This window comes from Hemiscyllium ocellatum, chromosome 4 (genome assembly GCF_020745735.1).
Source record: "Hemiscyllium ocellatum isolate sHemOce1 chromosome 4, sHemOce1.pat.X.cur, whole genome shotgun sequence".
NCBI lineage: Eukaryota > Metazoa > Chordata > Chondrichthyes > Orectolobiformes > Hemiscylliidae > Hemiscyllium > Hemiscyllium ocellatum.
Window position 1 is genome coordinate 105,734,939 of NC_083404.1, and position 15,601 is coordinate 105,750,539.

Genomic DNA, 15,601 nt, shown 5'->3' on the forward strand with positions numbered 1-15,601 from the left:
GCATCGGAGGCTGCGGGGTGACCTTTTAGAGGTTTATAAAATCATGAGAGGCATGGATAGGATAAATAGCCAAGGACTTTCCCCTAGGTTGGGGAGTCCAGAACTAGAGGACATAAGTTTAAGGTGAAATGGGAAAGATTTAAAAGTGGCCTAAGGAGCAACTTTTTCATGCAGATGGTGGTGCATGTATGCAGTGAGCTGCCAGAGGAAGTGGTGGAGGCTGGTACAATTGCAACATTTAAAAGACATCTGGATGGGTGTATGAATAGGAAGGGTTTGGATGGATATGGGCCAAATGCTGGCAAATGGGACTAGATTTGTACAGGATATCTGGTCGGCATAGATGAGTTGGACCAAGGTGTCTGTTTCCGTGCTGTATACCTCTATAGATCCCTGTGGGACAACACTAGACACAGATCCCCAGACTAAAAAACAACCTTCCACCACTACCCTCTGCCTTTTTGAATTGGCAAGCCAATTCTGAATCCATGACCTACTATGAGAGACCTTGTCCAAAGCCTTATTAACACCTATGTCGACAACATCCACTGCTCTACGCACATTGATCACCTTCGTCACCTCCTCGAAAAATTCAGGCAAGTTAGTAGGGCATGACCTACCCTGCACAAAGCCATGCTGACTGTCCCAAGTTAGGCCACACTTTTCCAAATATGCGTAAGTGCTATCTACAAGGTTATGGGAGAAAGGCAGCAAAGTGGAGTTAAGGCCACAGTCAGATCATCCAGGATCCCATTGAATGCTGGAACAGACTTAGAGGGCTGAATGGTCTTCCCCAGCGGTTATTTTATAGCATCTTTCAACCACCATTCATCTGAGTTCTCCTTTCCATCACATCCACTGGTTCCTGATCACTAACCGGGTCTAAAGCCACTGTCTAATCTAATGGGTGTGATTATGTGAGGGTGTGAGGTAACATTCCACCTCCCATGCTTATCACCAAGTCTGAACCGGTATGTTTGAGACAAAGTTCCTTAGTTGCTAACACTTATTGCAGATGCAGTTACCAATCACCAAACATCCCACAAACTCCCAAATGTTTCAGATGCAGCACACCCCTCGTACTGCTGTCTCCATTAATTAATTTCAATTTCAATTAATTAATACCTTTAATTAATTGAAATTGGATATAATTAATCGGCTTGGTTTATTTAGTCTTTTTAACCAGTTAAGATGTTTAAATTATTATTCCTAGTAAAGGTGAAGTCACCATAGTCTTATCAGATCTTAGGGCTGCTCTCTCATTAGAGAGAAATTGACTGAAGATAGTTTAACCTTAGAATCACCCCAGGGTGATGGGAGTGGTTGAGATGGAGAGCCCTTCACAGTAACCTCAGTAATGGGAATTGAACCACTGTCCAGCCAAATGAACAAACCAACCTCCACATTATTATTCCAATAAAGTATTGGTGACACGTTCCTCATCATGTCCGTAGTGTTAAAGGTTTAGGTGGAGAGGAATTTGTTAAGTGCGTATGAGAACGTTTCTTGATTCAGTATGTGGATGTACCTACTAGAGAAGGTGCAAAACTTGACCTACTCTTGGGAAATAAGGCAGGGCAGGTGACTGAGGTGTCAGTAGGGGAGCACTTTGGGGCTAGTAACCATAATTCTATTACATTTAAAATAGTGTTATAAAAGGATGGACCAGATCTAAAAGTTGAAGTTCTAAATTGGAGAAAGGCCAATTTTGACGGTGTTAGGCAAGAACTTTCGAAAGCTGATTCGGGGCAGACGTTTGCAGGTAAAGGGACGGCTGGAAAATGGGAAGCCTTCAGAAATGAAATAATGAGAATTCAGAGCAAGTATATTCCTGTCAGGGTGAAAGGGAAGGCTGGTGGGTATAGGGAATGCTGGATGACTAAAGAAATTGAGGGTTTGGTTAAGAAAAAGAAGGAGCATATGTATGGTATAGTCAGGATAGATTGAGTGAATCCTTAGAAGAGTATAAAGGCAGTAGGAGTATACGTAAGAGGGAAGTCAGGAGGGCAAAAAGGGGACATGAGATAGTTTTGGCAGATAGAATTAAGGAGAATCCAAAGGGTTTTTACAAATGCATTATAAGCACAAAAGGGTGACTAGGGAGAGAATAGGGCCCCTCAAAGATCAGCAAGGTGGCCTTTGCGTGGAGCCGCAGAAAATGGGAGAGATACTAAATGAGTATTTTGCATCAGCATTTACTGTGGAAAAGGATATGGAAGATATAGACTGTAGGGAAATAGATGGTGACACTTTCCAAAATGTCCATATTACAGAGGAGGAAGTGCTGGATGTCTCGAAATGCATAAAGGTTGATAAATGCCCAGGATCTGATCAGGTGTACCGGAGAACTCTGTGGGAAGCTAAGAAGTGATTGCTGGGCCTCTTGCTGAGATATTTGTATCATCGAAAGTCACAGGTGAGGTGCTGGAAGACTGTAGGTTGGCTAACGTGGTGCTACCGTTTAAGAAGGGTGGTAAGGACAAGCCAGGGAACTATAGACCAGTTAGCCTGACGTGGGTGGTGGGCAAATTGTTGGAGGGAATCCTGAGGGACAGGATGTACATGTATCTGGAAAGGCAAGGACTGATTAGATTAATCAACATGGCTTTGTGCGTGGGAAATCATGTCTGACAAACTTAATTAAGATTTTTGAAGAATAACAAAAAGGACTGATGAGGGCAGAGCTATAGATGTGATCTATATGGACTTCAGTAAGGTGTTCGACAAGGTTCCCCATGGGAGACTGATTAACAAGGTTAGATCTCACGGAATACAGGGAGAACTAGCCACTTGGATACAGAACTGGCGCAAAGGTGGAAGACAGAGGGTGGTGGTGGAGGGTTGTTTTTCAGACTGGAGGCCTGTGACCAGTGGAGTGCCACAAGGATCGGTGCTGGGTCCTCTACTTTTTGTCATTTACATAAATGATTTGGATATGAGAATAAGAGGTATGGTTAGTAAGTTTGCAGATGACACCAAAATTGGAGGTGTAGTGGACAGCGAAGAGGGTTACCTCAGATTATAACAGGATCTTTGCCAGATGGGCCAATGGGCTGAGATGGAGTTTAATTCAGATAAACGTGAGGTGCTGCATTTTGGGAAAGCAAATCTTAGCAGGACGTATACACTTAGTGGTAAGGTAGGGAGTGTTGCTGAACAAAGAGACCTTGGAGTGCAGGTTCATAGCTCCTTGAAAGTGGAGTCACAGATAGATAGGATAGTGAAGAAGGTGTTTGGTATGCTTTCTTTTATTGGTCACAGTATTGAGTACAGGAGTTGGGAGGTCATGTTGTGGCTGTACAGGACATTGGTTAGGCCACTGTTGGAATCTTGCATGCAATTCTGGCTCCTTCCTATTGGAAAGATGTTGTGAAACTTGAAATGGTTCAGAGAAGATTTACAAGGATGTTGCCAGGGTTGGAGGATTTGAGCTATAGGGAGAGGCTGAACAGGCTGGGGCTGTTTTCCCTGGAGTGTCGGAGGCTAAGGGGTGACAAGTGGATGGATAGGGTAATAGGCAAAGTCTTTTCCCTGGGGTTGGGGAGTCCAGAACTAGAGGGCATAGGTTTAGAGTGAGAGGGAAAGATATAAAAGGGACCTAAGGGGCAACTTTTTCCACGCAGAGGGTGGTACATGTATAGAATGAGCTGCCAGAGGATGTGGTGGAGGCTGGTACAATTGCAACATTTAAGAGGTATTTGGATGGGTATATGAATAGGAAGGGTTTGGAGGGTTATGGGCCGGGTGCTGTCAGGTGGGACGTGATTGGGTTGGGTTGGGATATCTGTTCGGCATGGACTGGTTGGACCGAAGGGCCTGTTTCCATGCTGTACATCTCTATGACTCTATGTTGATTAAAATAACTGCGAGGCCTCTTGTGACATAATAGTATTGTCCCTACTTCTGAGCCAGGAAATCTGGATTTAAGTCCCACCTGCTCCAGGGACCTGTCATAACATCCCTGAAAAGGTTGTTTAAAAATGTCCATGTGTTCCGCGTTTCAAACACTTACTGGTTCAAGCTTCTGCAAACCACTACAAGAGTTAAAGGCAGCTCCTTCCCCACCTCATTGAATTCCCACTCCCAGTGAATTCTCAAATCCCATCAGCAGGGAAAAGACACTGGAGAAATGATTGGATCTAAACTCTGACCTGATGACCTCCATCTGAGCATCTTTAACTAAGTGGCTGCAGATTTAGCAGAGGCATTGATAAGTCTTTCAAAGTATATTCTGGATGAGTCTCAGGTGAATTGGAAAATAATAAATGTAACAGTTCTGAGGAAGGGTCACCGGGCCCGAAACGTTAACTTTGATTTCTCTTCACAGATGCTGCTAGACCTGCTGAGCTTTTCCTGCAACTTCTGTATTTGTTTCTGATTTACGGCATCCACAGTTCTTTCAGTTTTTAATAAACATAACAACTTTATTTAAGGGAGGTGGAGACTGAAAACAGGACAGTGTGAGCCGAAAATCTGTCGTAGAAAAATTGCCAGAAACTATTGAGGAGATTATAACTTGATATTTGAAATATCATAATTTTGGATAAGTTGAGCCAACATGGTTTTGTGAAGTGGGAATCAGTTGTAACTGATTGATGTAGATTTGTCTGAGGGAGTAAGCAGCAAAATGCACAAAGGGGAACCTGTAGATGTGGTGTCCTTGGAATTACAAAATGGGGCCACGTCAAAGGCTACTACAAAAATCGGGAGTAACATATCAGCATTGACAGTGGTCAGCCACCAAGAGGCAAGAAAAAGGATAAGTGGGCCCTTTCAGGTCGGCAAGTTGTGATCAGTAGGGCGCCATAGAATTAAGTACAAGGGCCAGAACTATATATATGCAACGGGAATATAAAGTAGGAAAATGTGAATGTAACCACATTGGCAGGAAGTACAATGAAGCAGTGTATGATTTAAATGGAGGGAACTCTGAGGTTATAGAGGGATCTGAGTGTTCAGGTACATACTGCTAAAAATGTTAGTTTGCAGCTGCAAGTGACAGGAAAGGCAAATGTAATGTGGTGTTGATTGCAAAGGTTACCGCACGGCCTTGGTGAGACCACATCTGAAGCACCGTGTACAGATTAAGCCTGCTTGGTTAAAATAGGATACAAATGTGCTAGATGCAGTTTAGGGAAAGTTACCTTGACTCATTCCTGGAATGCAGGGTTTGTATTATAAGGAAAAGTTGAAAAGGTTGGTCCCATTCTCGTTGGGATTTAGCAGGAAAATAAGTGATTTTGCTGAAACATATTATCTGCTTAGGGGAGTGGATAATGGAGGGATGTTTCATCTCTATAGGGAAGGCTGATATTAGGGAGTGGAGTTTAAAAATGAAGATCTACTTTATACGACAGAGTAGGAGAATGTTTTTTCTCTGGAGGTGGTTAGTCTGTGGAATTCTCTTTCCCAGGAAACAGTTGAAGCTGGATCATTGAATTTATTGAGGGCTGATTTAGATCATTTTTTGATAAACTAGGGAGTCAAGGGCTTTGGGGGCTGACAAAAGTATAGTTGAAACCACAACTAGATCAGCCATGTTGTTATTGAATGCCAGAACAGGCTGAAGGGAGGAATGATCTACTTCTCCTAGGAGCTACATTCTAGGGCTTCTCAATGTGTTTGTACTTTGTTCCCTGCGAATGTGTCATTATCCTCTGTACACATTGATTACAGCTGTTCCTGGCATTGTCTGCATATTCTCAGCCCACGTGGTCGAACAACTTTCTACCATTCACTGCCCACTCTCAGACAATGACTGTTGGCCAACTGCTAATTTTGCAAAAGTATTTGTGGGAATGCACAACAGTGAAAGCTCAAGTTCTTCAGGAGAGTAGGTGGAATGAGAGGACGCTAGCAAGCTAAACCTTCCTGAGGGACATAAACCCAGCCAGGCCCCAGAATTACAAGAGATTTACAAAAAGGACAATGCTATTTGGTCCAATCAGTTTTTCCTCCACACAAGCTGTAATCCTCATCTGTATGATTACTCCCTTCCAAAATCTGTGTCCTTCAACAACCAGTCTAACCTATTCTTGGTACTAATATTCTCCCTTTTAAACTACTGACTCAAACCCTTTATTCTAAAGAAAATCCTTCTGCTCTCTACCTTAAATCTCTTACGTTTAATCTTCTTTGTTCCCTCAGTCTGGATCACTCAATCATTTCCTGTTTTTATCTGCTATGTCTAACCCTTTATCAATCTCCATCAATTTAATTAATACAACTCTGAAAGGACAAACACGGTGAGTGACAATCAAATACAGTTTGAGAAGTTGAGATTATAATTTTCCCTCACCCTGAAAATATTAGAGTCCATTATCAAAGATTCAATAGGATAGCATTTATAAACAGTGACAGGATCAGAAAGAGTCCACATTTTCAAGGATGTAGCTAGGGGAGTTGACAAAGGGCAGCTGATAGATGTATTTTGTTTTGGACTTTAGAAGGCTTTTGATAATGTCCCATCCCTTAACATAGAACATAGAACAATACAGTACAGAACAGGCCCACGATGTTGTGCCGAACATTTGTCCTAGCTTAAGCACCTATCCATGTACCTATCCAATTGCCGCTTAAAGGTCACCAATGATTCTGACTCCGCCACTCCCACAGGCAACGCATTCCATGCCCCCACCACTCTCTGGGTAAAGAACCTACCCCTGACATCTCCCCTATACCTTCCACCCTTCACCTTAAATTTATCTCCCCTTGTAACACTCTGTTGTACCCGGGGAAAAAGTCTCTGACTGTCTACTCTATCTATTCCCCTGATCATCTTATAAACCTCTATCAAGTCACCCCTCATCCTTCGTTGTTCCAATGAGAAAAGGCCTAGCACTCTCAACCTGTCCTTGTATGACCTATTCTCCATTCCAGGCAACATCCTGGTAAATTTCCTCTGCACTCTCTCCAAAGCTTCCACATCTTTCCTAAAATGAGGTGACCAGAACTGCATACAGTACTCCAAATGTGGCCTTACCAAGGTCCTATACAGCTGCAGCATCACCTCACGACTCTTGAATTCAATCCCTCTGCTAATGAACGCTAATACACCATAGGCCTTCTTACAAGCTCTATCCACCTGAGTGGCAACTTTCAAAGAGCTATGAACATAGACCCCAAGATCCCTCTGCTCCTCCACCTTACTAAGAACCCTACCATTAACCCTGTATTCCTCATTCTTATTTGTCCTTCCAAAATAGACAACCTCACACTTGACAGGGTTGAACTCCATCTGTCACTCCTCAGCCTAGCTCTGCATCATATCTAAGTCCCTTGGCAGGCGACAACAGCCCTCCTCACTATCCACAACTCCACCAACCTTTGTATCGTCTGCAAGTTTACTGACCCACCCTTCGACTTCCTCTTCCAAGTCATTAATAAAAATTACAAACAGCAGAGGACCCAAAACTGATCCCTGCGGAACTCCACTTGTAACTGGGCTCCAGGCTGAATATTTACCATCTACCACCACTCTCTGACTTCGAGTGGTTACTTCATGCTAATGCTTATGCTAATATAAAATTTTAATGTAAAATTAAGGCACATAGGATTGGGTAGAGTTCTGAGCTGAATAGAGAGCTGGTTGCCCAAAGGAAATGATGTGTAGGTATAAGCAAGTTTTTCTCTGAGTGGCAGCCAGTGACAAGAGGAGTCCTGCATGGTTCAGTGCTTGGACCTCAGCTATTCACAGTATTTGTTAATAATTTAGGTGAAGGAACTAAATGTAATATTTCCAAGTTTTCAGATGATGCAAGGCTGAGTGGAGGTTGAACTGTGAGGAAGATGCAAATATACTTCAGTGTGATTTGGACAAATTGAGTGAGTGGGCAAATGCATGAAGTATAACGTAGATAAGTGTGAGTTAGCAAAAACAGGAATACAGATTATTAACTGAATGGTGATAGATTGAGAAAGGGGAAGGTGCAACAAGACCTGCGTGTCTTGTCCACCAGTCACTGAAGGTAAGCATGCAGGTGCAGCAGGAGGTGAATATGGCAAGTGGTATGCTGGCCTTATTAGTGAGAGGATTCAAGTACAGGGCCAGGAATGTCTTACTGCAATTGTACTGAGGCTTGGTGAGAGCACACCTGGAGAGTGGGTTTCCGGTCCCTTATCTGAGGAAGGATGTTTGGCTGTGAAGGAAATGAAATGAAAGTTTATCAAACTGATTCCTGGGGCAACAGGACTGAGATATGAAGAGAGACTGGATGGTTTGGACTGTGATTAGCGTGGTGCTGGAAAAACACAGCAGGTCAGGCAGCATCCGAGGAGCAAGAAAATCGACGTTTCGGGCAAAAGCCCTTCATCAGGGTCCTTGATCTTCCTGCTCCTCGGATGCTGCCTGACCTGCTGTACTTTTCCAGCAATACTCTAATCTCCAGCATCTGCAGTACCCATCTCTGCCTTGGTTTGGACTATGTTCACTGGAGCCTAGTTAAATGAGGTGGGAATAAATTTTGATAAAAATGTTTTTAAAAAAACTGGTAAATTCAAACAGAATCTTACAGGACAAAGGCAGAAAGAATGTTTCCAATACCAGGGATTCCAGACCAAGGGTCACAACCTAAGGATATGGTGTGGCCATTTAAGACAGAGATAAGAAGAAATTTCCTTACCCAGAGAGTGATGAGCCTGTGGAATTCTATGCGACAGAAAGCCGTTGAGGTCAAAGTGTTTCCAAGCAGGAGTTAAATCTCGATATAGTCCTCAGGGCAAAAGGGATCTAAGTCCAAGCGGAGAAAGTGGGAACAGGATTATGAGTTGGATGATCAGCCATTATCATGTTGAATGACAGAATTGGCTCAAAGGGCCACACAGTGTACTCCTTCGCCTTTTATTAAATATAGAATAGATCATAGAATCCAGGCAGTGTAGGAACAGGCCCTTCAGCCCAATAAGTCCACACTGACCCTCCGAAGAGTAAACAACCCAAACCTATTCCCCTAACTAATGCATCTAACCAACACATCCCTGAACACGATGGGTAATTTAGCATGGCCAATTCACCTAACCTGCATATCTTTGGATCGTGGGAGGAAACACATGGCGAATGTGCAAATTTGACACAGACAGTCACCCAAGGCTGGAATTGAACCCAGGTCCCTGGCGCTGTGAGGCAGCAATGCTGACCACTGAGCCACCATGCATTTTGCTATTTTTCTGTTGCTCTGCTAATATAAGTGAAGACTCTTACTGGGTTTTGTTTGGTTACTCTGGAAGCTCTCTGGTATCCCTCCCAAATGACCAGTTCATACTGAAGGGCAAACAATGAATTTTGACTAACTACCAGACTGTTCAAGTCCTTTATTCTCTTTACACACAGTTTCTCAGTAGGGCTTGTTAAAAGGCTTCTGCTGAAAATGACCTTTCAACCCATTTGAAGACAGTCTCCCATGATACCAGTTGAATATCAGGGTCACTGGATAACCATCTGCAAGAGGCTAAATGTTGATTTCTTAATTTCTCACCTCAGCAGGAGAGTTGGAGTTGGAGTAGGAGTTGGACTCAGTAGCTTTAATCCAGACACAATGAAACCTATATTGGGCCTAAAGGTCTCTGACCTGAACCCACCTAGTCATCCCAGTGGTAATTCTGCACATGGACCTTTTTGAACCTAGCTCTGCAATGCTTAATGTTCAACCATGATTTCAGGCTTTCTTTTGCAGAAGTGTCACAAGCATCATGGGTTGATTTGTTTCATTGTCTAACTAGTTTGTGTGTTTTTTTTATTTGAAGTGCTGTCAGCATTGGTCTGGAGCCTTGGGAGCTGTTGAGAACTGTCTGTCCCGTGCCAACTACCAAGTTCCTATATACAAGCCAGGTGAACCGGAGGTAGGAGGCTGACCTGGTTCTCATCGGGATGCTGCCTGACCTGCTGCGCTTTTCCAGCAACCCATTTTTCAGCTCTGGTCTCCAGCATCTGCAGTCCTCACTTTCTCCTTCCAATCATCAATATGGCTAATTGATGGGTTAAGGACACCTCAGTGAAAATTTGAATTAGCTGTAGAATGTTTAGAATCAGTGTGTCAGACTCGGAACTGATGAGAGTTTTGAGTTCATCAGCTGGATACAGCACTCTGATGGCATGCCTAGCATGGGTTAGACATGGAATAAAGTTCCCTCGACACTGTCTCGGCAAATACTCTCAGGCATGTACAGATTGGATTATATGCAGAGTGGAGGAAATAAACATTATGAGGAAAGGGCAGGAAAGTGGACGTAAGAATGGTCAGATCAGCCATGATCCAATTGAATGGTGGAGCAGGCTGAAACAACTTACCTTTCATAGTCTTATAAAGCTTCCTTAGGTAACCCGCATGAAATTCTTGAATCATTTCTTAGGCATCATAGCTGGGATGGTGTTGAGTACCATTGCTTTGCCGAGGTGTAAGCAACATTGAAGAACCCCAGCCGCCCTTTATGATCTGATAGGGGAAGGTAATACCTGAATCAGTTGAACACAGTTGTAGCTTCTGCACAAGAAGCCGTTACTTGAAGCCAGTTCTCCACTTGTGTGTTTTCTGGCGTCATCCCCAAACCAGTTTTCTGTTTCAGAAGTGCAAATATTACCATGGTGTCCATGGTCACTCCATTGAGTAGCGGGTGTTTTCTTGATAAAGATACAACTTTGTAACTTTGCATAGCTGACCTGCACAACTGGGAGTGTGGAATAACACTCAGTAAGCAGTTCATATCCTAAATAGCAAGGCTGTTAAATGCTCATGTTCTGATTTATAATCTCATTAGCCAGCTGTCAGAATAGCATGAAAACTGAGTGTAAGAGTCTTCAGGTCAAACAGGCCCCAATGTATCAACTTTACCTCAATGGCAGCACTCGTTCCTGAGGTAATAGGTTATAGTTCAAGCCACAACTAAATTGATTATCGATGTGGAGAAAGTGTTGTCCCAACAAAGCTGTTACTTTTTAAATGAGACATTAAATTGAGGTCCCGTTTCCCCAAAGTAAATTTGATAAAATGGGGTAGTTTTGATATTGAACAGGGATCAATTAGCTAAATAGTCTTTCCTCCTCCTCCTTTCAAATATTTAATCCCCTTAGAATTGGCTCAATGACAGTCTAGATTAACCACATACTGCTGGTCCAATTATTGTCACTCTCTTTGTTGTCCTTAGGGGAACTGCATCCTGGGATAGTATGCTGTCCTCCATTGTGCGTACTCTTCCACGTCATTCACCCACTGGGGATGTTGTATCCTTTTGCAGATAAGCAAGATCATTGAGGTGAAGAAATTTACTCTCATCTTTCAGGAATTACTACACAACTTCATGGAGCAGTGAGACTGACAGAAGCATTGTGTTATCACATTTTGTTGCATTTTTGGGATCAATTAGGAGAGTCCCTGTTCCTAATTTCCAACTGTCATTTCTAGAGCCAGTGAGCTTAAAAATGTTCTCAGGATGTGGCCAGATTTGTTGTCAATATAAATTCACCTTGAGAAGGGAGTAATCAATGACCTCCTTCCAATCCTTCATTCCTATTGTGTGATGGTGTGAAGTTGAAGAGTTTAGAAAATTGTGTCAGTGAAGATGGCAATATGCAATAAGGTGTGGGTGCATCAGCCATGTCTCAGAGGGAGCATTCTCAACTTGGAGGTGGTAAGTTCAAAGCACGTTCCAATGATTCAACACAGAATCTAGACTGACTCAGCAGTACTGAGGAAGTATTACACTATTGGTGATAGTTCATCATTTTGGGTGAGACAAGATCTTACGAGTCTCCTCAGGTGAAATAACAGTTCCCAGGTCTATGTTTGTCTTTGAAGCAACATCAATTTTACCTTTTTTTCAGATTACTTACCTTGTGGAAATAGGCCCCTTGGCCCAACAAGTCCACACCGACCCTCCGAAGAGGAGCAACCCACCCAGACCCATTCCCTACACCTAACACTATGGGCAATTTAGCATATCCAAATCACCTAACCTGTACATTTTTTGGACTGTGGGAGGAAACCGGAGCACCCAGAGGAAACACATGCAGACACAGGGAGAATGTGCAAACTCCACACAGACAGTTGCCCAAGGCGGGAATTGAACCAGTGTCTCTGGCGCTGTGAGGCAGCAGCGCTAACCACTGTACCGCCTGAACAGTGACAATGCTTTAAAATGTAGTCCTTCATCAACTATAAAGTGCTCTGAGATGCCCACAGGTTGTCAACGGTGGTTGTCAAAGCAGACCATAAGATATAGGAGCAGAATTAGGCCATTTGGCCCATCGAGTCTGCCTCACTACTCAATCATGGTTGATAAGTTTCTCAACCCCATTCTCCTGTCTTCTTCCTATAACTCTTGATCCCCTCACTAATCAAGAACCTATCTCTCTCTGTCTTAAATATAGTCAATGAATTGGCCTCCACAGCCTTCTGCAGCAATGAGTTCCAGAGATTCACCACCCTCGGCCTGAAGAAATTCTGCCTCATCTCAGTTCTAAAGGATCCACCCTTCACACTGAGGCTGTGCCCTTGGGTCCTAGTCTTTCCTGCTTGTGGAAACATTGTCTCCACCTCCACTCTATCGAGGCCTCTGAGTACTCTGTAAGTTTCAATCTCATATGCCAACATATCTTTCCTTAGATACGGACCCCAAAACTGCTTCACAGTATTCCAAATGCGATCTGACCAGAGCCTTATGCAGCCTCAGTAGTTCATCCCTGCGTTTGTATTCTGGACCTCTTAAAGTGAATGCTAACATTGCATTTGCCTTCCTAACTGCCAGCTGAGACTGTATGTTAACCTTAAGAGAATACTGACCAGTTGTAATATCTTGCAATGAAGGTGACCTATTCCTTCCTTTACTCGACCCTTAGTGTCTCCAGGCATGGTTAAGCAAGTTATTAGAATTGCTGATGAGACCCATCACCAGGCCAACCCAGACAGGTGGAATAAAATTGCTGATGTTACCCACATGCAGAAAGGAAATTTAAAAGAAAACACTCTCTAACGGGGTTGACTAATGCGAGCAAATAATTCCCGAGTGACTATGTGGATGCTTTGGGCCATTTCTGTACCTTGAAGTGGTTGGAGAGACAGGGTGGAGCACCCTGCAGGAGATCCATTTGAAGAGAAGAAAACAGGGAATTCATGAAAGAATGGCTGTTTTTGCAAAATTATTGTTAACACGTTCTTAATTCCTTCAATCAGTATCAGAGCACAGCAGTTCTAGCTGTGGCACGTGGAAACAGAGCTGAGACATTTAATTGCTCACTACAGCCCATCATGATGAAAATGAAACAAGGATATGGATGTGTTTCATGGAACTCTCATCCCTTGGACTCTTGGACAGGTCAGTAAGGTAAAATCACCATAGTCCGACCAGATCATAGGGCTGCTCTCTCATTGATAGTTTAACCTGAGGGTCACCGTGCCTCAGGCAAGGGGAGAGGTTGAGAAGGAGAGTCCTTCATGGCAACCTCAGCCAGTACAGGAATTGTACCCACACTGTTAATGTTATGCTGCACCACAAACCAGTCATCCAACCAACTGAGCTAACTGACACTCAAGTGAAAAATGCTTCCATTGCAATTTCACTTTCTAGGAAATTCAGGCCAATGTATTTTTCATTTGTTGCTTCAGCTTACCAGGAAATATGAGCCTGAATTTGGAAGCAAGTTTCAGAGAATACTACCATAGACCAGTTTCTCTCCAGTATGATATACCATCTGGGCCAAGAACCACAATCTGCTGCTCTGTGCATGACAATGAGAATAGTAACTAACAATCCAGACAGGTGTGCAGATGTTCAAAGACCGCAACACTCAAAGTAAATGGGAATCAGTGTGTGTCCGGATCAACAAACTCTGCAAAAGTCCATCTCCAAATTTCAATCCTGACAATTTTAAGGAAACCCTTTTAATAAAGTGCAGTAAATGGGAAACAGAAAGGGAAGCAGACCAGAAGAGTCACATTAGTTTGTATAATAATGACCTCATTTCCAATGAAGTGATGATTTTCACCTTGATTTCTAATGTCGTGAGCTGAATTGCTTTGTATTGTTTATTTCTATGTTACTATATCAGTGATTATGTCAAAAATAGTTGTATAGCAGGTTTTGGAACACAAGACTTGTTCTGAAGACTTCATTTTCTTTGCCAGATCTCCTCCTCTCATTAGCTGTTGTATGTGTGATCTCACTGGCTATGAACCTTGCAGTACCAACACCCAAACTGATACTGTCCTTTCTAACACATCACTGTCTGAGAGTTTGCTGTGTGCACACACTCTGTCCCATTTCCCACATCACAAGAATGTAGCTGCATTCCAATGGTAGTACTTCAGGGGGTGCTTTGTGGCTGGGGGGGCTTTTATTTTGAGGAGGACGCAATATAAATACAAGACCTTTGCTGTTTTCATAGAATGTGGTCACTAATGGCAAGGACAGCATTCCTTTCCTATCTTTAAGTATCTTTGAGAAGGTGGTGTTGATTAACATTCTCATCTCATGTTGTTACATGTGTTAGGCAGAGATCTGCAATATTTTGACCCAGCGATGATGAAGGAATGAAAATATATTTCCAAGGTAGTAATCCTTATGTTGAAACCCAATTGGAGAAAGCATTGAGGGCGGCAAGGGCACAGAATGTAGTTTGAATGTGAGGATCTCAATGTCCATCACCAAGAATGCCACCATTACTACTGACTGAGCCAGCTGAGTCCTAAAGGGACAAAGCTGCTAGACTACCTGTGCAGCAGGTGATGAGGGAACCAACAAGAAGGAAAAATCTACCTGACCTCATCCTCACCATTATGAGATGAAACCCATCTTCGTATTGAGGATATCCTCTATCGTGACAGTACTGCTATGCTAAACAGGACAGATGTTGAACAGATCTAGGAACTTAAAACTGAGGCAGAGTAGGCTATCATCAGCAGCAGAATTATTTTCAACTACACTGCGTAACCTCATGGCCTGGGTTATTCCAGGCTCTGCCATTACCAGGAAGCTGGGAAATCAATCTTTGTTCAATGCGGATTTCAGGAGCACATGCCAGGAACAACAACAGAGATACCTAAAACTGAGGTGTCAATCTGTTTAATCTACAACACAGGAGTATTTGCATGACCGCCAATAAAGCAGCATGTGACAGGCCTAAACAATCCCACAATCAATGAATCGGATCTAAGCTCTGCCCTGTCCAGTCATGAATAAAGGTGGATAAAAGCAACCAACTGGACATTGAGGCTCCTCAGCTATCTCCGAGTAAAAGGTGAGGTCTGCAGATGCTGGAGATCAGAGCTGAAAATGTGTTGCTGGTTAAAGCGCAGCAGGTCAGGCAGCATCCAAGGAACAGGAAATTCGACGTTTCGGGCATAAGCCCTTCATCAGGAATGAGGAATGTATGTCCAGCAGGCTAAGATAAAGGGTAGGGAGGAGGGACTTGGGGGAGGGGCGATGGAGATGTGATAGGTGGAAGGAGGTCTAGGTGAGGGTGATAGGCCGGAGTGGGGTGGGGGCGGAGAGGTCAGGAAGAAGATTGCAGGTTAGGAGGGCGGTGCTGAGTTCGAGGGAATCGACTGAGACAAGGTGGGGGGAGGGGAAATGAAACTGGAGAAATCTGAGTTCATTCCTTGTGGTTGGAGGG

At 43.4% G+C, this 15,601-nt stretch overlaps 1 protein-coding gene across 2 annotated transcripts in view; it reads left to right on the top strand.

Annotated features, from left to right (window-relative positions):
- LOC132815479 (tubulin delta chain-like) overlaps positions 1-15,601 on the top strand; it is an 84,192-nt gene that overhangs the window by 52,509 nt on the left and 16,082 nt on the right. The window contains exons 8-10 of one of the 2 annotated variants that reach the window (XM_060824441.1): positions 9,742-9,837; positions 11,140-11,215; positions 13,164-13,305. In XM_060824441.1, the coding sequence (XP_060680424.1) occupies positions 9,742-9,837; positions 11,140-11,215; positions 13,164-13,305 (314 nt within the window). The remainder of the gene's footprint in view (positions 1-9,741; positions 9,838-11,139; positions 11,216-13,163; positions 13,306-15,601) is intronic. The other variant, XM_060824442.1, reaches the window with a different exon arrangement.